The 22,274-nt window shown below is 40.0% G+C and overlaps 2 protein-coding genes across 4 annotated transcripts in view; both read right to left on the bottom strand.

Annotated features, from left to right (window-relative positions):
* nup214 (nucleoporin 214) overlaps nucleotides 1-12,150 on the bottom strand; it is an 87,485-nt gene extending 75,335 nt beyond the window's left edge. For all 3 annotated transcript variants that reach the window (XM_071896744.2, XM_071896747.2, XM_071896745.2), the window contains exons 1-10: nucleotides 12,031-12,150; nucleotides 11,146-11,341; nucleotides 10,810-10,964; nucleotides 7,832-8,030; nucleotides 7,515-7,585; nucleotides 7,342-7,405; nucleotides 7,063-7,166; nucleotides 6,295-6,401; nucleotides 6,090-6,156; nucleotides 2,799-2,925 (exon numbers count right to left, since the gene is read on the bottom strand). In XM_071896744.2, the coding sequence (XP_071752845.1) occupies nucleotides 2,799-2,925; nucleotides 6,090-6,156; nucleotides 6,295-6,401; nucleotides 7,063-7,166; nucleotides 7,342-7,405; nucleotides 7,515-7,585; nucleotides 7,832-8,030; nucleotides 10,810-10,964; nucleotides 11,146-11,341; nucleotides 12,031-12,072 (1,132 nt within the window). In that variant the 5' untranslated portion in view covers nucleotides 12,073-12,150. The remainder of the gene's footprint in view (nucleotides 1-2,798; nucleotides 2,926-6,089; nucleotides 6,157-6,294; nucleotides 6,402-7,062; nucleotides 7,167-7,341; nucleotides 7,406-7,514; nucleotides 7,586-7,831; nucleotides 8,031-10,809; nucleotides 10,965-11,145; nucleotides 11,342-12,030) is intronic.
* Nucleotides 12,151-13,089: 939 nt separating this feature from the next.
* Nucleotides 13,090-22,274, bottom strand: part of nacc2 (NACC family member 2) — a 30,816-nt gene continuing 21,631 nt past the window's right edge. The window contains exons 4-7 of the mRNA XM_078286994.1: nucleotides 21,706-21,882; nucleotides 21,096-21,201; nucleotides 20,719-20,816; nucleotides 13,090-20,624 (exon numbers count right to left, since the gene is read on the bottom strand). Coding sequence (XP_078143120.1) covers nucleotides 20,095-20,624; nucleotides 20,719-20,816; nucleotides 21,096-21,201; nucleotides 21,706-21,882 — 911 coding nt within the window. The 3' untranslated portion in view covers nucleotides 13,090-20,094. The remainder of the gene's footprint in view (nucleotides 20,625-20,718; nucleotides 20,817-21,095; nucleotides 21,202-21,705; nucleotides 21,883-22,274) is intronic.

Here is a 22,274-nt window from a genome sequence, read left to right as displayed (position 1 = left end):
CATCAGCTGCAGGTGGAGGAGTGCTTATGAGATGGACAGATTTCTGGAGCAACAACCTGCTATCCCCGCCACCTTACTCTCTCCCAAGGTGAGGAGAGGAGAGGAGAGGCCGACCTCTGTCTGCACACTCATCAAAGGCGACGTCTCAAAGGCACAGGATGTTATTATGGCCCTGAAGCCGATGAAAGATGCCACTACTCTAATGTCAGAGGACAGCACCCCCACAGTGTGTGTGATTGCTCCACTGCATGCTCTACTCATTCAGGACACAAAGGACAGCATGGGAGAGTCATCAGTGGTCCGGGAGATAAAGCAACCAATCAGTGAGGACCTCAGCAAGATGTACACCAGTGTGCAGGAGAAACACTCTTTACACAGCTTCTGCTCTTGACCTGCGTCTTAAGCTGCCTTTCCTCTCTGAGGAGGAGAGAACGGAGACGAACGCAAGAGTGACTGCTAAGGCTGCATCACTAGAGGCAATTCTGCCATTTTATTTAATATTAAAATGAATGTGAAAAAAGTCAAATGTCACTCTAGGCTTAAGGCATTTAACTAAACATATCCAATTGGCAAAATAACGTGAAACAAACACTCCATGAGTAATCTACTAAACTATGCTTTTGATGCAGATTAGAGAATGCCAAATTGTGTTTGGTTATAATGTTATTCAAATGGGAATTGGCTTGAAGATATGGACATTGTAATTTAAATGTAGTGTTTCCTCTGTATTTATTTAGCAGCTGTGTGCCACCACAGCAAGGAAATTACCACCACTGCCAGACACAAATATAAATCAATATTACCATAGCAATTTTAATTGCTATGGTAATATTGATTAAAACACATTGTTAGCACTATAATCTAAACTTGAAACATAACTTGGACCCAAACAGTGACAGATATGGGACCAGCTCCAGTGTTTCCCCTAGAATTCTTTTCAGGCCTGGTGGTACGCACGGAAAAAACCCTAAACAGACGAGGTGCGCGGGATGGCATATTGGCACGGTCGGCTTCGGTCAGATGGTGCAGCAGGCGGTCTGCAATTTATATTTGCGTTCAAATCTTTGTTCGCTCGGTATATTCAAGACTTAAACCAAAGTGATCACAAGGAGAGGATGACTTAATAAGCTGCATTTATTGCATAAAAATAAGCTGTGTAACCTATGACCTTCGCAAAACATTAGCATTATGACCTTTGCAAACATTAACATTATGTCTTCCATCTTCTTAATTTCTCCCTTTCTTCACAAACTCCCTCATATCAAAGCTGTCACGTTCATTTGTTTGTTTTCTCAGCAAGAGTCGTGACTTGTGATCAGGCAATAATTAGGAAAGCCTAGGGGATATCTCTCTCTCTCTCTCTCTCTCTCTCTTAAATAAACAAACCTAAACATTTATCCTTGTTTACTTTTGTGGTAATTCATTAACAGATGCAATTTTCAAAAGGCAAGTGATAATTCAAAACCAGAGAGACCATCATCCTACAATGTGTTGCATTTAAAACTTGCATTAGTACAGATGGATTCATCAACAACAACAGTGAAGACCCTGGTAAGTTGAACATTTAATATATTTGTGCTTCTGTGGTGATATAATGGAGATATGACCATCTATAATGTTTTCTATGGTGTTTTCCTGTGAAATGCGCGCCGCGGCACGCAGAGAATATAGACCAGACGCCAAAACTGCCGCTCCAGATCGCAAGCCGGCCGTTTAGCTCCCCGCCACGGCGCGGCCAGTCTGAACCATGGACGTATCAAATCGGTTAACATGGGCGCCGAAAGGAAACTGGCTGCGCTTCCCGGCGCTTCCGCATGCGGTCTGAACCCGGCGTTTAGGACACGGTGTGATAGCAGTGGGACGCGCATCGCGTCAAGAGTTTCCCAGGCAAAGACACAGAGGTTGACACACGTTTCGGAACAGCGCCACACAGAGGCTCCCAAACGCAAATGATTATTGATTTCCGAATGAATGGATATTTGGCGTTATTTTTGGCATTAAAAAAAAGCTCAGTGATTGGACGTCTTCATCTAGCATTGCTGTTAAGTCTATCCCTGAGCTGGGAGAACTTTTAAAAATGACAAGGAATGATAGTAAATGTATACATATCACACACTGTTGTGCATCTGTAGCTATGGTTCTGCATGTAGCCTATGTGAATAAAAAAAAAAGTTTTGGGCCATCTACAGTACTCTACAGTGGCCGTTCCAACGAGGTAACTGTTTCGAGTTTCCCCTTTGCTTTGTTGGACTGTATTGGAGAGCAATGTTCCCTGCAAACTGACAGGTACACAGGGCTCTACAGTGAGGTAATTGACTAAATTTTGATCAGAATCGATCAGCATGATGGCAAAAACTGGGAAAACAAGACCCAGGTTGAAAATAACGAACTAGATGGCACTCAGTAGACCGATCTTTCCACAAAGTTTTGTGCAATTCCACTGATAACTTTTTGAGATATCCTGCTAACAAACAGACGGAATGGGGTAAAAACATAACCACCTTGGCGGAGGTAAAAAGATATTAGGAAATCACATGCCTACTGTAAACATATGGTTAAAAGAACAAAATTAGGTTTAAAGGCATTTGAGTTTAAATATGCTTAAAAAAATATATATATATAAAAAATATGGGAGTGAATTTGCCAGTTGACTTTCAGGAAGAGGTTGTTCATATAGGCCATTTTAATGTTAAAATTTAGAGATTTGAATAAACCTTTGTAGGGTCAGTGTAGTCGCACTATGCGGTTGTGCAAAAAGTACAGACCACCATATGCAATAGGATGCAGAATGAACTTACAGATGTGGATCTCCTGCTGGCTGGTGTAGTCTATGGCTAGGCCAAGGGGCAGGGTGTCTTCGTTGGTCTGGGACACCGGCAGCTCGGCCCTGCTGGCATCCTCCAGCATCCAAAGCTCCCAGTTGTTCTAAACAGGACAGAAATCATTCAGTCATCATAGTCTGCATACCTTTTGAGTGTTGTTCTCCCAATTTAAAGTTAGCCCTACACAGGGATCAAAGCAAAATAAAATGCTGAGTCCAACTGTTGGTCGGGACAAGTTACAAGTTAGTTTTTTTTTTTGAGCATTTGGGTTTCACAAGAAGATCCTTTTGTACATGTTTTCCACTGCAGGTTTGCCAGATGACATCTGCTAATTTGCATACGAATATCTTTGATCGAGAGGGGGGGCTGCACTGTGTATGGGAGGTACTGAGATCATCAGGGTGTCACCTTCAGGTTAAACAAGCTAGAAGCGCAAAATTCAGATGCATCTATCAGCCATACTGATTTGTTGCCAAAATTCTTTGGGAGTCAAAACATTAACATTGTTCATGGCCTTAAAAAATAGCTACATTTGTCACTACTCACATTGGAGTAATAAACTCACCAGCAACTTAGCTGCATATGTGGGAAGAGGGACAGTTCACACAAGGCTTATTGTGTACAGTTTTTAAGCCCAACAAATCAAATTAATGAACTGATTGTAATAGTAACGTTCTTGTGGTGTTGAGAAGCGTTTACCTTTCTTATGACATGGTACAAAAGAAATAATTTTCACCATCACCAGAGTGGCTTTGCACTCATCTTCACCTTATATCTGCATGTTGGGAAACTTTACACATCTGACAACTAAAAGTATCAAGTTGACACTTAACAAGCAGTGTGGAGCCTTCCATACAATCATAAGTTTCACATTTGTTTTCATAGCGGACAACTGTCATATTGTTTGAGATGCAACAAAAGCAAACTTCCTAATGGTTAATTCGCTTACTTAAACTTAAAGCTGGGGTTGGCAATTTTTTTTAGAACCATTTTGGTAACATTTGGTGAAATTCTCTTTACATCCCAACAGCTATCAATAAATCAAATGCTGAGAAAAAAAATCCAGTCTCTGTGGTTGTCCCAGGCCCTGTAATCAGACACTCCAAAATCTCAGGGCACCTGAATCTTACAACCAATCAGAACAGCTATCTGCAAAGAGCCTGCCAATCACATGCGCACATAGCTCAGTCCTGTCCTGACCGCCCTGCAGGCTGCAGAGAGAAAACTAATATATCCACAGATGAAACAACCATAATCCAAACTCAATATTGGGACTGGAATAAACTTGTTGTGTAAGGAAGACCGTTATTTTCTCCACTGCACAAGACTGTTCATCAGGAAGGAGCCACATTCAGGTCAGTCAGTCAACCGGCGTTAGGTAGCTATGGCTTTGCAACTGCATTAGCTAATCTGTGTGTGACAAATAAAAAAAGAATTGCCAGTGAACAATTCAGTAACAACTGGACTGAGCTAGCAGAACTGTGTTTTGCATAAGTTTGAAATCTATCAAGTTTGCCTGAGACGGCGCTCTCTCTCCAGTGTAGAGTGAACCTTGCTTGAGCTTCAATGTGTGTTTGTAGCAATGTGTGTTTGTAACTGCAATGACTAACCCATGGTGACAAAAATTATTTTTGCTGGCAAATGTTTTAGTAACAACTGGAATAAGTGGGCAGAGCTGTGTTTTGCTTAAGATTTGGATTTTATTATGTTTGCCCCTGTCAGTTGACAAGCATGTACATGCACGCCTGAGCCTTGATTGGAGGGAGGAGTTATGGGAGGGATGGAAGGAGGGCTGGAGGGGGTGGATTTTTTTGTTGCACACTTTCAAGTTCTTGCTCGTTTCTCTAAAGTTGCCTACCCCAGCTTTAATCAACATGAGTCCATCAGCTCTCCAGTGACCTTAGGAATTTGCTGAAAAGTAAATTTGCGGATATTCAGTGCTCAGCAGTGGTGGAGGGGTGAGATGAATAATCTCATATAAGCATATAAAAATCATGCCTCTTCCTTAAGAGACACCAAAGCTGAGTGTAATCCAATCTGTTGAATTAAGAGTTTAATTCGCAATTTAATCTAGTTCTCAGGTTTTAAAACCTGTAACCATTAGTGTATTCCTAATGATGTGAAAACCTATCTCACTTAATATTTGGGACATCCGTACAGCTAAAGCAGTTTTAAAAATATGTTTTGTCATCTACGTCAACACTTTTCCGCCCTAGTTGTTACCATGGTTACAGCTGCTAGCGGTCAACAGTGTGTTGACTCTATGGGTAGAGGTAAGCAAAATGGCGACCAAGAAGTGTGCGATTCAGTGCCATGCTGCGCACACCCCGCTGAAACCAAATGAAGTGACGTCACTTGCGCACCCAGTCACTGTGTCAGTTTTTTTTTTTTACGGTCTATGTGGTAAAGAACTAAAACAAAGTGTGAGGATAGGTCTGTCTGTTGCGCAACTACATGCTCCTAACAACGATACGGGGATCCGATTTAGGAAAATATCCTACATTAAAAGCAAAAATTACCGTTAAAATGCTAGGTGATCGGAGAGAAGTCGGCAATCAGCTATCTGGCCGGCAGCCACCAGAAAACACAGTATTACTTGCAGTTGCAGTTATCCATGATTGTCCTTTTCCAATGTCAGTGATTTGCACATTTTCTGTGACTTCATTTTTGTCAAACCATCTTACTAATACGAGTAACCTTCCATCATGCACAGCAGAAAATCCAACCATTCAAGTCAGTACGAGACGGGGGGAATGGAGACAAAAATAAAATAAATGCATAAAAACTTTTGACAGGCCCACAATCGGGCTTCACTGTCCCAAAGAAAATATTTCAGAATATATTTTGTAAAGGGCTAGACATGTAGCCTGTCAGTAGGTTTGCTGGAGATTAATGTAGGCAGGTAGGTGCTCTACACACCTAAATGATCTTCAAATTAAAAGGAATAGGCCTGGTATTTAGAATGGGAATTAATTTGTACATCAGTCAGGAGATAGAGGCATCTTCACTTGCCTCTATGTTTTTGAGCATCTCAAAACACACAAGAATGTCACTATACTATACCACCTACCTCTCCCGCATCCTTTTATGCAAATCTAGACTCATGTCATATAGTCTACTGCCTCTCTAAAATCCAAACAATGGAAATCCATCGTAGTGGCAGAAAACATTAATTCCTGCCTACTGTCCTAATAATGTGTAGATGTGAAGCTAAAACTATATGGTAAACACTAAGGTGCTAAAGATGCAGTTCATGTCATTAGGTACCTTCTCCTCTTGTTTGGCAATGACGCTGACTTCAATGGAAGCTGCTGATGCCGCAAAAACGACGTCCCTGGGTGAAATAAACAAAAAAATGGTGCAAAAGGAGGAAACGCATTCAATTCTTCACAGTGAACAGAAGGAGTGTATGCAGCGTGTGTGTGCTTGTGGGTGGTGTCTGCACATGTCTGTGTGTTGCGATTGTTCTTACCAGTCCTCTATGTGGCTGAGGAAGTAGTGGTGCTGTCTCTCGGCGCAGGTGCCGTACACCAGGTCGTTGAAGTTCAGATACCTCGCCTCGACCTTATCGTCCTTTTTCTGTCACAATCAAATTGGCTCTTTGTCAAAATGTTGGACATGACACTGAGATGCCAAGCTATCAAGCTATGGAACTGTGCTGAATTGCATTTTTCCCGGTATTAAAAGGATTGATTCGATGACCGTTAGTAGTGGTTAGTAGTTCTTACCATAAATTATTGCCTCCTATTTTGACAGTAGCAAAATGTTATATGATACAAGATTGGAAACAGATGGATCCTTCCCATTATCAATTAATTTACTTGAAAAAAAAAAAAAAAAGATTTATTGCTCTTAGGGAAAGGGGGTCTATTTAGCTCCATTTGGGATTCAGTCAAGATTCAACTTCACTGATATATGCAGAAACTTCCAATGACTTCAAATGTATGATAAGCCTTTTTAAAACCTGTTGTTTGTGCTCATTTTGGGAACACATATTTTCATTTTTTTTTTTTTTTAAAGCTGTGAATAAAAAGAAGTCTTTAATGAGACTTCGAGGAAAAAAGAGAAAAGTTAAAAGAACAGACTAGATTACACTGTAGCCAACTCTTCTTTGTGTAGTGATTAGGTGTATCTGTTGGGTGAAAATGATTGATTGCGTTTATATAGCCCCAAGGCTTTAAAGGATCGCAGTAGCGGTGTAGACTAAATTAAGTGGAACTTAGCTGCAGGGTAAACTCACAGGAATGGAGATCACCACCAGCTCAGGAGGGGTTTCGGGGGACCCATCTGCAGCGGCGTATGCCACTGCAAACACATAGGTTCTCAGCCACAGCACATCCAGAACTGTGAGAGAACGTGGGAAAGAGAGGGTTGTAGAGAGCAGTAATGAGAGTGAGAATGTGTAAGGCAGATGACATTAGAGTGCATCATCTCTCACCAATAAAGGAGGACAAAAAGCTTGCATACAGGCCTCGATTGGTAAAATGTGATTTTATACATAGTGCAGTGGCGTCCTCACCTTTGACGGGGTTGTCAGAGCTGTAGAAGTTTGGGCAGGGGATCACTTTCTTTTCTTGCAGTGTCTATTCACCAGAGGAGAAACTCTATCAGTTATTGGGTATTCGTTATAGCAGGGATCAATGAGTGTTCTATTTTTTTTCTATTTTCTTATAGTGAATTACATCCACTCACCGGAGTGTATTGACTGACTGTGGCATTCATTTTTCCAGCAGCCACTTGTTTTCCTTTGGGACTCCAGCAAACTGTGTGAAGCAAGAGAAATTTACTAGATCTGTGTCACATAGTGCAAAATGGAGATACAGGTGGTCCTAACTTAATTTCCTTGAAATGCTTACCATTCGTTTTTTATTAGTACTACACAAAACATGAGTATTTACCATTAAACAGCACGTGAGTAAACTGTCAGTACTAAAGAAAGAAGGACCATTTTATTTAGCCATCCCAAGAGACAATACATAGACAGAATGATTACTCTGTGTCCCACTCACTGCATGTGATGCCACTGGAGGCAGGCAGCTCGGCCTGCAATGCGACACTGTCAGTAACGTCCAGAACCATCATGCTGCCATCAGACAGACAGGCAGCCAATATGGACGCCTGAACAGGGTTCCACTTCAGGTCCAGCACACAAGTGCCTGGTTCTACTGCTGGGTGCATAGCTGCAAAAGGTAGCTTCTGGGGTCTCATCTGGAGAGGCAGGAAAAAAAGAAAGGAGGTCAAGTGACAAAATCTAGCAAATGATGAGGACCTTAAAGAGTTGCTTACCAGGGTTCCACGATTAAAATTAAAATTGTGATTTGAGGGTTGTTGTTTTTTTTTCCAAATATATTATTTTGCACTACCTTAATTATTATTACTAGACTGATCTACCTGCATTTGTTGGAGAATCACACTCAGTGCAGTATGCATAGTGCAAACTGATGTTGACTTGTTGGCCAATCATAGGCCTCCTTGCCAGCTGTTACCAATCACAGACCAGAGAGGCAGTGTCTAACATTCAGAGTGGAAAGCAGGATAGTAAGAAAGGCAGAGAGAAGCAAGCCAACTCAAAGAAATGAATGACACTGAGGAAGAGGAGGTTATTAGTAACACCGTTACTAATGAGGATGAATTGTTCCCAAAAATAATTCACCACCAGCCTAGCTGGATTGTGATCTTGCACACGTCGAGCACAAGTTATCCTAAAAATAAATGATTCCATTACTATTATTTATTTTTCATATGATTTTCAACACCTGAGTATATTGTTCTTTTTTATGTTCTAGTCACACAGCTGGGGGATTTGTTCATTTATTGTATGCCCTAATTACACAGCTGAAGAATTGTGATTGTTGTTTACTTAAAATTGAATTAGACAGCTGGAAATTTTGATTATACCTTCATTGTTTCCCAACTAAGTCAAAAGAAAAAAGGAAAGAAAAACAAACATTTTGAGAAAAAAAAAAATGTTGTACATGTCTGATTTAACATAGCATAATGACACCTGATTCAATAAAAAAAAATGTATTAACATTAACAAATTGGGCTTATCCTGTTATAAGATAAATTATACTTGAAATTGCAATGGCACTAATCTTTTATGGAATTAAAGAAGCCACCCAGCCACTTATAAACTTCCCTGTTGGGAACAAATTAAGTTGTGAATTAACACTTACAAACTTAGGTGTCTGTTCTCGTCCTCTTTGGAAATATGAATAAACTGGATTTTAAAAGCTAAAGAATGGCTCATCTAGGACAGTGTTATGTTAGTCTATGCCAAAAGTTGGTGTCTATAAAAAGCATAAAATTGTAATAGAGGGGGTTTGGGTGTTAAATTGGCCACGATGACAAAGCCAGACCGGCCGTTCTGAAGCCTCTTTTTGAGCCAGGAAAAACTCTGGTCACTAGGCAGTAGTTTGGGTTTAGGAGAGCAGACTCGAACTACACAAAAAATAACGAGCAGTTGTAATGACTACACCTCCAACACCACCATAGAGAGTTGTATAAAGAATGCATAGTGACCAAATACCAACAAACCAGTAAAAATGTAACCCAAACTGTGATTCAACCTGACAGCGCCTTGTAAAATAGCATCCAACTTTGTTTTGAAATGCTTTGTAAGTAGTAATAGCTAATACAATTGCATTTACTAGAGGTATTGCTGTCGAAAATAAACCAAATCCAATTCTGTAAAGCCTGACATCTAATGGCTAATGTCTATTGGCTGATCTTTGGTGCCAGGTGATGTCACCACCTGTTGTACTCTATAGAAGGTGATGTTCAAGTCAAGTTCAAGTTCATTTATTTATATTGCCCTTTATCACAAGTATGTCTCAAAGGACTTTACAGACAACGAGCGTGTCATGTCATGATGTCATGTCAGTGACAGCTGTATTTTTCAACAGTTGTTGAGAGCATCAGCCAGTCACAGTATATACATTTTTGAAAATAGTCTAAATGGTTTCAGTTATGATACTGGTATGTTCATTTTAGTGATCCATTTTGAGTAGACAACAAATCTCTGCCTTTATCATTGTAACAAGGAAACTAGATTAACTCAAATGTTTATCATTTCACACTTCAAATAGCAATCAATGTTAACTTATACAGTCACAATATAATTTCTTCCCCTTATCATGCAGCCCTATTCATAGTTTTCTCATGATGTCACATGCATTTCCTACCAATATGGCGCTTTACAATACACACAGCTCATTGGCTGTGTTTGTCATTTGATTGTAATCACCTGTTAATTTATTACAATCACCTGTTATTTTCCTAGCAAGATGGACAGAATACTATGAATTGGATACATTTCAAAACTTAAAAAAAAAAACTGATGAGATTGATGAAGTATGGCCCATATCTTACCAAATACCCACATATTAAATACTTGAAATAAACTTTATTTTACTTTTTTCCAATCCATTTTTGCTAATAGGTATTATGAACTCAATTACTGGTAGTAGCAATGAGTGTGTGCAATATTTTCACCTTTGTTAAATTCTAGGATGGGCAATATGGGTTTTTGAATCTACCAGTCAATCACAGGATGATTTTGGGGGGGAAAAATGTAGAAAATGTGTACTGATCAAGTTCAGTCATCCAGGCACATCCAATAATATATAATAATATTGTTTTATTGTCTACAGTACTTGTAACTATTTTGAAACGTGCTATACAAATAAAATGTATAATAATATCATCAACATACTGTTTTTTAACTGATGGTTACAGGTGTCATTTGTGAAAGCAAGGACTACAGCTTAATCCCTGTGCGTCTCTCCCCAGCTAATTCAAAAGCTGCACTCTTGAATCAGGATTTCTAACAAAGTAGTGACTTTAACTGAACAAATTTAACTCTGCTTCACAAGCAGCAATATAATTTAGACAACTGTAATGGCTTCCATGTTGTGGAGCATTATCCAAAAAAGAAGGTGCATACGTGAGAAAGAACAGAGACTGAGGAAACTGACAGAAGTAGTACCTTGTTCATGAAGGTGCGGACGTCATAGAACGCCAGGGACAGCCCGGCCTCCTCAGACATGCCACATACTGACAGAGTAAGCTCATCGCAGCTGAGGGCCAAGTTATGCAGAGGCAGCGCCACCGGTACCTCCACCAACGCTGCTGTCCCCTCAACTGGAGAGAAGGGGAGGATTGGGGGAAAAAAAGAGGAAAGATGGGTTGTAAACAGGAGAGATGTATGGGAAGGGATTGACAGTATATTGATTGACAGTCACAGTGAAATGGATGACAAGGTAGTGCAAAACTGAAATAAAAACTCAAAGCCCTGAATGGTCTTAGAGGGGCTTGTCCATACCTATTTCGTTGGAGTTGCCTTCCACTTCGTCAGCAGCCAGGATGTGTTGTGTTAGGTAAACCTTTAGCGTCCTGTCCAGCCCGACGAATGTTAGTCCAAATTTGTTTGAGACGGCGAGCAGATTGGATCTATCTTTTGGTAAATCTTCAGGCGACTCAAAAACTCTAGTTTTCTTCATCTGACGAAACTGAAAATCCTGAAACAGAAAAAGAAACCAGCATTTTAGCTAACGTTAATACTTTGTTGTTTCCGGATGACAGGTGATGGCTGGCAAACGTATGCGGTCCCAATTCAGTAATTGCAAGCGTTAACTTCATTCTATGACTTTCCACAGTCGAGAAAAAACATATAAATATGCGTGACAGAAGACAGAAAATATGCGCGTACAATGTAGCCAGCTAAAGCCTTGGCTAACGCTTGCTAACGTTATTTCGCTTGTCTAAAACCCGGAATTGCATATTCGCTTAACTTATGCGATTACCAGGATTTGATTTGATTACTTTAATTTAACTGACACATGTAGCGTACGTAACTCACTGGCATAAAACTTTCAAGCTGCACGTTGATGTTGGTTAGTACCATGCTAATAACAGCAATAACAGTTTGCGTTAGCTAGCAAAAGATAAAGTTACGGTGCCAAAAGAGCTTTAGCTATTAGTTTGTTAAAACGTTACTGATATGTGATCCAAGTAGTTAGCTAACTGTTATTGATCTGGCTCCGTGACCACTTTGTGGTATTTTACTAGTAAAGACAGTGTAAGCTTAAACACCAGCCAGCTGGCTAGCCAACTCGCTAAGCTAACCAAGCAATTCTAGAGCGAACTAGTGCTAGCTAACGTTAGCTTACACATGCCGACTTGTCAGCACAACTTGTGGGTAACTTGCCTTCATTTCCCTCTCGGGAGGAGAGTCCGGGTCGTCACTCATCCTGAACGACAGAAGCTGTTGTTCTCCGACCTGGAGTACTGTTGTTTTTACCCAGCGTTATACAGTGTATCTCAGATACTGGTCTACCGCTAAGATTTACTCTGTTGACTGCTGGAAGATGAGGGGGAAACACGCCGAGCCGCGCGGTTTATGCGCAGCAGAAACGTCATGCGTAGGACTACAAGTAGACGCCAGAGCAATAGATACACAGCCAGAGCACAGACACACAGACCCGTTTAATACATCCATGGCACAGAGATCTCTCTGAATGATTTAGCCTATTACGACAGGGGTGGGACAATACGTCCCTCTCCAATAATGATCAATATCTCCATCCTCCTATTCACCTCGGTGAGTGAGGGTCAGTATGTTGAGGTGCTTATGTGCTACTGTTGGTATATCAGGGGTTATCTCTGGATCCAGCAGGGAGCAGACCATGATGTCCCATGAAGCCTCCCAATGGTTTTCATAGCTCCAAACAAAATTTCTGAAAATAATGTGATTACAAAATTGAAGCCAGTTGAGGATACAGTTTCCGCAAAAAAGAAAACTGTGTATAACCTTGTGGTCCCAAAAGTAGGGTCCTCCAAGGGCCTTTAAGGATATAATTTAATTTCACGGTTATTTCACTCACATTGGCACACTATGATATATAAATATAAATATATAAATAATATACATATATATTATAAATAATATAATAATATACATAATAATATATAAATTATATATATATATATGTATATATATATATATATATATATATATATATATACTGTATATATGTGTATATATATACATATATATACACATATATACAGTATATTAGTCATAAACGGGGTTCCGTAGAGCACAGTCTTGTCAAATGGAGTTCCCTGGTCTAATGCATCTGGATCCAGCTTGGAAACCCCTGTATTTGCCTGAAGGTACCCATCCTACTGAGGTAATACAATAGATATTTCAAAGACATAATAATATAAACACAGACAAAAGAAAGAGGAAGGCAGTATATGGTGAAGTAAGGACTTTTATTAGAAAGCAGACTTTTCTGTATTGCATTTTAAAGAAATCAGTTACTCTTGAACTACACAATTGAAACTGGTGATGGGAAATACCATGATGGGAATGAAGGTTACTTTAAGATTTTTATGCAACATCAAAAGTGGCAACTTGCATTTCTCTTGTATATATTATTGATGCTTGAGTCAGAAGGCGCATAAACATTTTAACATCTTTCGTTTGAAACATAAAGCAGTCTCAACACTGAAATTCTCCCATCCCAGTTTGCCTGGTCCAAGCCCTGTTGATAGTGAATAACATCGTTATCATGACCAAAATCTAGGGTCGCATGGTAAGATCCTCTTTCTTCATAAGGACTCTAGTCCGTAGAGAGGTTACCACTAACCCCGGACCGAGGACCAGGTTGGGCCCATGCTAACCAGAGCATTACAGACATGGCCCATGTCAACATGGGACACCTCTGTTCATGAAGCACCAAGGTATCAGTCAGAATCAATCAGTCCTTGTTGCAGAGACATACACTTATAACCAAGGAGGCTTGAGTTAACACCACCATGTACCTCAGTTCTGGAATAGTAAGCTAGCAAAGACCAATAGCAAGCTGGAGAATGACAAGGCAATTAGCAGGAGCACAGCAATTCATGACAGATCTCCCATAGTGCACTTTGGGTCTCATCCCTACTCTGATTGTCAGCGCTCTGAGCACATGGCTTTGAAGGTTGCTTTCCCCCCTTTCTGCCTAACTTTCAGTCACTCTCGACATTTCATTTTCCTAAGTAATTCTAAAGTGCTGGCATTATGTTCAAAGTTACATACACAAACAAACTTTTAGTGCATTTTTTCTGAGTCTGCTGAGAGTTCAAATGCACACTCAACTGAATAGTAAGTCTACGTTTTCCTCTCTTAGTCACTACTCTGCTGCTGTTGTTGTTACAGTAAGTTTAAGTTTATGCAAACATTCAATAAAGGGCCAGAGTGTGTGATAAAAATGCAAACCTAGCCATTGCAAGACTCCACACTACTTTGTTAGCTAACAGCTACACTGTTATTCAGCATAAAATACATGGTGTGTAAAGATCATAGGTTTCACTGGGTTAGAACAATGAGTGTCTGAATGGCATGCATTTTATGATACAAGTGTCTCTTTGAGTACAAATTAACCGTTTCCAAGACCAACCCTTCGGAGGAACAATAGATCTGCAATTTTATAAGAGATTGGGCCATACTGTAAAACCACATCACAGGGCCTACATTTGAAATGCCTCTTACAGGGCTGAAAACCATTAGACTTACAGCAATGGTGGTTGAGCACTATGTAAGGGGTTGGACAGTGGGTAACAAAGTCAATTTGTAAAGGAAAATTTGTGAAAATAGGGTATTTTAAGCCAACAAAATAATGTACAATCCTACCATATCTCATATCTTCTCCTTTTCATTGGTCACCTAGTCCAGTGGTTCTCAACATGGGCCACCAGGGGTACTTGAGGGGGTTCCAGGGGGTCCCCAGCAAATTTATGAATTGTTAAACTTCTCCATTATTTACTATTATTTATTTATTTATTATCTATTTACTTTATTACAGAATGTAGAATAATGACTATTTTGATCATAGTTTCACTGTTATCGCTTTACCTACAATACAGATAGTCATGGAATTGTGGAAAAAATCATATCTAACAATAAAAATATTCTCAGATTTGAGTCTGACAGACAAAATCTCATCAAATGGGGGTTTGTGGCCCTAATGTGGACTAAATTATGGGTCCTTGATATGAAAAAGGTTGAGAATCACTGACCTAGTCAACTAGTGAATATTACTAAGGACAACAGTTTTCTGTAAAAAAAAAATGAAATCTTAGTATTTTTGCTGTAGAGGAGACCTCAATTTCAATCAAATAAACATTGTAAATTAGCACATAACATTACACACATATTACAGGACATTTTCTTTCAGCCACCTCAAATAGAGCTCGTTCTCTTAAGGGTTAGCCATGACATTCTCTGAGAATTACTCAGTTTTTAGTGCAACATCATTCATTTTCAAATTCACCCTGTACAGGAAAATAGACTACAAGCGGGGAGAGAAGCAAGAAAACAGTTTTTTGATAAGGTTGGTATTTTTTGGCTGGGACAGAGACAGATTATGCAGTAAGGCAGACAAATAGTAAACAAGCTGGTTGAAACAAGTTAAAAAGGTGAAAGGAAAATGTATTTAAAAAAAAGGGTTTTATGAATAAAAGACTATTCTACAACTGAAGCCTCCCAAAAGCCTCATCCTAAAGGTACTGATAAAGGCAATGAACATGTTTGAGTTGGTACAAATATCTGCATCTCTATTTTAAAAGTGCTATAACCTTCTCTACCATCAGATGGCCATTTTTATCAAAACTTGAATCATTCGACTAATAAACCTCCACTTGTAAAACAACTTTTTAAGATGGTTTGTCACTCTTAGGAACTCAGAGCTTGTCAGTCTAGGGGATCCAACTTGTTCTTGTTGATGAGCCATGAAAGCATTTGAGTTCATCTATGTTACAATTACTTCAACGGGATATGTTTACGGTTTCTCTTCTAACGGTTCAAAGTACTGAGATGATGACAAACAAAAAGTCAATAAACTGTTGTATGTGTAAGAAAGTGAATAAAATATTACATACATGCCTATACCAAGGTTCTTGGCGGCCACTTTGTTTAGCATTACAACTAGTGCTGGGCGATAATTCAATATTATCATTTATTGTCCTTCAGTGGAATCATATTGTGATGATATGGTGATTTTGGGATATTGTGATACACAATTCTGCTGTCTGAATTGATGGTAACAAGCAAATTTTGTTTAAAAACTCTGACAAAATGAGGTGTGGTAGGAACATTATTTGAAAATTTCAGTTTTGTTTGACATCACACCTAACATCACTGTTTGGTTTAATGGGATGAACATTAATTTGATTATTTAACGCGATTTTGCATACGTGAACCATATCGCGATATATATCGATATCGAAAAAAATCCTTACGATTATCGTGATACTGATTTTAACCATATCACCCAGCACTAATTACAACTTTAGTAGAGGAAACAGCTCCATCATTGTCTGCGTTCTACAGCTATAGGTCATTAATGTCTGAACATAAACTGATGGTGTTTTATCACAACATCCACACACAGTCTAAGGCACTGATCCACACCCTTTTATCATTACAATAGAACATATCAATGCTTCCCGCTCTCTGCTGTTCACTGCTTTATTTTAATTGGAGTTGTTTTCAAATTCCTCTTCGATCAAGTAGTGGCCATGTAAATTCAGCATGTTAGAAAATAGATTTTAATAGAAATACCGGAGTAGCATTATTGTGTATGAGAATACGAAGAGAGAAAAATATATTAAGGTATTTACTGTACACTTTAACAGAGTCGTACACTGATTTCAGATTTCCAGATTGCATTTCAGCTAAATGCAATGCAAAACATTTTATTTGTAATCTAAATTAAGAAATAACTGTGTAATTGAAGGGTTTCATTCCAAAATGCTATATATACATTTTGGGACAGATCGATACCTGATGATGATTGCACAATATGTCAAAAGTGTAGGTGATTACATCCTCTCAAATGTCAAATTTTATACGCGAGGGAATTAAGATAGCGGCTCCTGAATAAACTCAAACTGAGATAAGTAATAATTTACTAAATCTTAAAGTATACAGTATCCCTCTCCTAAGTATATCTTGTTAACACACACAACACTTACATGTCATTGCAATGTTAGCTAATAAAGCAGAGGCATAGAAAATTGTCAGGATAGTTAAAAAAAAAATCAAGAGCTTGTTGGGATATAGATAGGATATGATCAGAAAGATCATAAAGGCCTGCACATGAACCTAGTTCAATTGTATATTTATTAGGGGAAACGCTCCCTCCTGTTCCATCACATTGGAAGACCTATTCACATGAACAGTGTGAAAATCACTAAAATCACTACAGCTCCAGGTTAAAGCGTCACCCAGCCTCACTGTCAAATAAGGGTTATTTCATGGCCCGTTTTGATGTGTAGATACTATACAGCTGTGAAAAAGTGTGTCATATAAAAAAGAGATTCAGTATTTTACCATATTCAATCAAGGCTTGGACCCCTAGCCGAAGCAGTGCTACAGTTTACATTCATCCATGATCTCAGTCATTCTCCCACAGCCCTGTTTTCTATGGCAGATCACATTTCTTCAAAAAATACTGTAAACTTTTTTTATCGTTACCTAGTGCAATTATAACCCTGTGCTCCTTGTTCAGGGCCATCTTAATGCTTCCCCCAAAGAACCATAAACAAGATTAGTAGAATACAGACATGTAATAACTGGCCCAACCTTTGAAATGGCACAGCATTAAAGCATAAACAAAGTGCTCAAATTTGACAGGGGGCATATATTTTCTGCTTGGCTGTTAGTTTATGCTACCAATTTTTTCAGTGAAAACTCTTCTGGTGACTGCTGTTATACCATATGTCACTGTTTTTTCAGAGCAAACATAAACATATTTCCATCTTTCAACCACATCATAAACAGCTAAGCTTCCCAAAACGTTGGTGGCTTAAATTAATCTGGGGGTTGATCGTTCATATTTTGCGGACACTCAAATTGATGGTCTGATCTTGTGATTACATGTGAAGCTTTGACTATTGATCAGGAAAACCTGAATAAAATCAAACATACAACAGTGTATCTGTATCTTTTAAAACCAATGCGCAACACAACAAAGAAAGGTTGTTTAGACTACATCCCTAAGCGTGGCAGAAAGCATGAAAACAAATATCAAAAAGAAAATGAGTACAACAAAAACAGGTTTAAGTCCCTGTGCAACATTTCCTCACTCCGCCCCAAAGTATAGGAACAGTCATCGTCACAAAGACTGTTTGTCACTTGTCCAACTCCACAATCCCCTAATCACAGAATTCATCAGGAAGATGTGGGGAAATTTTCAGTCAATCTTTAGTACAGTCACATCTTGCCAAACTCCTTAGTTTCCCACCCTATAATCTTTTCAAGTGCAAATGCAATAAGCCAGCAGAAATTGCTCTTATTAGTTTCATTCAATAATTTACAAAAAAAAACAAAAAAAAAAACAGGTCAGAGGATGGAAGCAGGACTATGTAGTCTTAGTGCCAATCACTCCACCACATCAAGGTGAAACAGTGCTTCTCTCTGGCATCACACTTTGGTAGTGCGCTATTCTTCTACCATACTATGTAGTGCGCTTCCTCTCACCATTCCACATCTTGAGTCTACTCGAGGAGACAGCATGCTCCGACCTACGTTATGAACCCGATCAATACTGTGTCAAACACAGTCAAACCGGGGTCAAACCTAGGTCAGTGCTGAGACAATCTGGGGCTAACCTGCGTCAGACTGAGGTCACATCCCAGTGAGAAATGGAAAAAGTCCCTCATTCCTTTTGCGTATTAATGGCATATCTTGAGGCAACAGTAGCTGTTTTCTTATCTGGATGCAGGTTTGTGGCTCTGTTTTTCTATAATTCTCTGTATCCATTCTCTGTATTCATGCATGCAAGCTCTGTGTTAGTGCATGGTCTTGTTCATGTCTCTGACGTCTTTATCTCTCCAAGACTGAATGGTCTATTGTAAAAGGATGCTTAAGAGTTAAAAGCATTGTTACGCTGCTTGGACAGTGTTTTTGAATACATTGGTTCAGATATTAAAGGCTAAGATCACAAGGTGGAAAAATGTGCACGCGAGTCTGTTTGTGTGTGTGTGTGTGTGTGTGTATCCATATCTGAGCAGACACAGGCATCACATTGATGATCTAATCTAACATGTCATGGGCAAATATCCATAGACAAACAACTCCTTCATGTGTTTTAGATCCTTGGTCGAATTGGGTAGAAAACCCCTATCCTTATGCAACAAGTTGAGTTCATCATCTCTGTCATAAAAATCACATGCTCCGGTTTACACAACATAAAACTGCGTTGTTAATTCAGCAGAAGTGTGTTCTAATTCACTAGTGGCAATGCACTATACCTTTCTCTGAAATTGAAATTTTACATACAGCCAAATGATATATAGATGGGGTACCACTCATAAATTCATGTATTTTTGAGAGATTGCTGCCTGAAGGGCCATATGGGTGGAGTCTGAGCTGTTACTTGCTGCACAAACTGCAGCACCATGAGCCTAAGAGTTTATTATAAGCCCAGTCCTTACTTAAACCCTAAACAGGCTAAGTGGAGAACTTATGCTTAACCAAAATCTTGATCAAAATATTTTGTTATCATTGGTTTTCAAATACATTTCGACCTTTCACAAAGCCACAAAGTGAAAACCTGGAGTTTGTGCCAGACATATGTAATCAAAGAAAATTATTAATTTATACAATAATTTGACCTGAAGTGGTCAAACACTGTGCCAAATGCGCTTCTTATTAGGGAGCACAGCTCAGTCTGTGACACAGAGTGATCTGTTCCTCCCAAGGTTATTTGGGTTATTTTCAGAGGCAGCTTTCCAAGAAAATGGAATATCATTTTACAAACCTTTTTCTATACAACACTCCACAGAGAATCTGCAAAACAACTGTTGCTTTTGTGTTGCACTGAAATGATGAGTCATTACAGCATTTGTTCTGCTATAAGCTCATTGTAATATTGCTGTGGGTACAGAAATACTGAGTAAATACACTAAGAAAAGGGTGGAGCAGAAAGGTTTTTTTTTTGTTGAATGTGTTAATGTCATGCCTGTGTCTACTCAGTTTCTATTGAAAAAATAATTGGTGTTGTTTGAGTATGTGTGTGCACAAGCACGCATGTGTGCGCATGCATGTGTAACAAAGTACTGTATTGCACGTTCTAGCGTAACGTTTGTGCTGAATAGTTTCCGTTGAGGAAGCACAGAGAAGGAGAAAGAGTGCTGGAGGAGAGATAGAGTAAGAGAGCAAGCAAAAGAAAGTGTGGTGTTAAACAGATTTCACAATGTGAGAGGCAGCCCAAAAGGACATTCACTGTCCATTCACCCTCAGACCTTCTCCGAAACTTTCCGCTTCCTGCTCAGGGGCCGTGTCACCACGTCCGCCTGCCTCAGCTCCTGGGATCAAAGTCGGCGCCCCCAGTGACCCATCCACACCCTCTAACCCTGCCTCGTCCTCATCTTCCTCCTGCTCCTCCTGGGCGACACCTTCACCTTCAACAGCCTCTGCTCCAGCCACCCCCGGCCCTGGACTGCCCTCAGTCAGCAGTGGGTGAGTCCTGAGTGGGTCCTTCCGATCTGGGTACAACCTTTGCTCTAGGGTCTTGAAGTCAGGCTCAAAGGGGAGGGCTACTCCTGGCTGGGGGGCACCCAATGCCAGGCCCAAACCCACGGCAGCCCCCATACCCATTCCTGCACGGTACACCTCCATGCCATCAGGCAGCATGGACTTGATCTTGGGCAACCATCGCTTGCGGACGCGCCTCGCATTTGTGCACATGTCTGCGGCAATGACATTCATTTCGCTCTCCTTGAAGTTAGGGTTGAAATTCTGACAGTAGACTGTAACGAGAGAAAAAGAGAGCCCCCATTTACACAAATTGTATTGTTTCAAAATGATATCACATATATTGGATAGTTTGGACAATGAACTTACGTTTGACAGCATTGAGGACCCTGCTGTCCAGGGGTTTCCTACTGGGATCACTAGTCGAGGAACGGATACCTGTCCCACAGCTATTGGCTAAGGTGTTTCTGTAGAGACACAGTGTCAACACCAGGGGGCAGAGTCAACAACAGGCACACAGATAAACATGGGAACACACATAACAACCGCATTGCACAACATGGCCACAGATGGGGTGTGAAAGTTAGTTTGAAACAACAGTTGTAGTGTTGGAGTCATAAACAGAACTCAAGCTGTAGGCCTTTTTGGAATAATAATACTATCGTGAACTATCATGTCCAAAAATATTTGGGCTATTTTATTTACATGCCTCTCCAGCTTAATTTTAGATAACTCCCCGTACTCACCTGTCAAAGAATGTGGCTAGCAGACGACGGAGCAAGACTTTGTGTTTGATACCGGCACATAGATGACAATTCATCAGCTGGCCTCGAGTCATGAACACCTGTGTACCTGGTGGAGAACAAAAAAAGAGCATCCTCTGGGAAAACTGGTCACATCACAACCCATTTCTATAACATCACTGAATTCAACATTTTCTGTCTCTACCGATGCCCTTTAATTAATTTCCATTTAATCCCCTATTCTGCAACTAGACTTGAAACTTATGTTCTAGGACAACGTTACTGGAGCTAAGCAAAGTGGAATAAGAAATCAGGAGAGGAATCTAAGACAAAGGCTGTTAAAACAAAGCACATGATTGAACTACTGGCTTTTGCTTTCTTTTCAACACCATCACATTCATTAAATATTTTAAGTAGTCTAATCTCTATCTTTCTTGTCTCCACTTTATCTCTGTTTTTAAATCTAATTCAATTAGTTTCAATGAGTTACACCTTTTAGAACTCATGTAACAGATATGTTTTTTCATTTGGTGACTGACCACAACTTGTGTGTGCGTGTGTGACTGTGCGTGTGCAGATGTGTGTGTGTCTGCGTGTCTGTGTGCATGCCTACCAGCCACCAGTTCCAGCTTCTCCCCAGGGTCTCCCTCAGTGTAGAGCTTAGGGTGGCAGCGGTAGCCAATCTGGCTGATGAGGCTGGCAGGCAGCGCCACCAGGTCCCGGCGGATCAGCACACAGTTGCGGTTCTCCAGGGCCAAGGGCACCGCTGCCATCTCTGGCTTGTCCTGGACTGATGAAAGCAAGCAGGTGCGGAAAGGGTTAAGAAGGGCTCAGAAAACCGAGAGGGTTTTGTGTTACATAGGGAAATGGGAACAGATAAATGTGTATCCATCCATCCATCCATCATCCATCCATCCATCCATCCATCCTGTACAGTACTGTACAAACAAAGCTACACTATCAGCCCCCCCCTATTAAAAGAGAGGCTTCAAAAACAGTATAGAAGGATGGTGTAATCCCATACAAGTATGTTGTGTTTCATAAATGTTTTAGAGCATTGCAGATGTATCCTAGATAAGTCATAATGCTGCATCAGCAACTTGAGGTTTGGAGTGGGACAGGTCTCAAGCTGGGTGTTAGGTTCTTACGCACAAAAATGTTCCCCCTGACCTCTAAGATCAC

This window comes from Centroberyx gerrardi, chromosome 2 (genome assembly GCF_048128805.1).
Source record: "Centroberyx gerrardi isolate f3 chromosome 2, fCenGer3.hap1.cur.20231027, whole genome shotgun sequence".
Lineage (NCBI taxonomy): Eukaryota > Metazoa > Chordata > Actinopteri > Beryciformes > Berycidae > Centroberyx > Centroberyx gerrardi.
The sequence above is the reverse complement of the archived record's forward strand: the minus strand, read 5'-3'. Positions and strand labels throughout refer to the sequence as shown.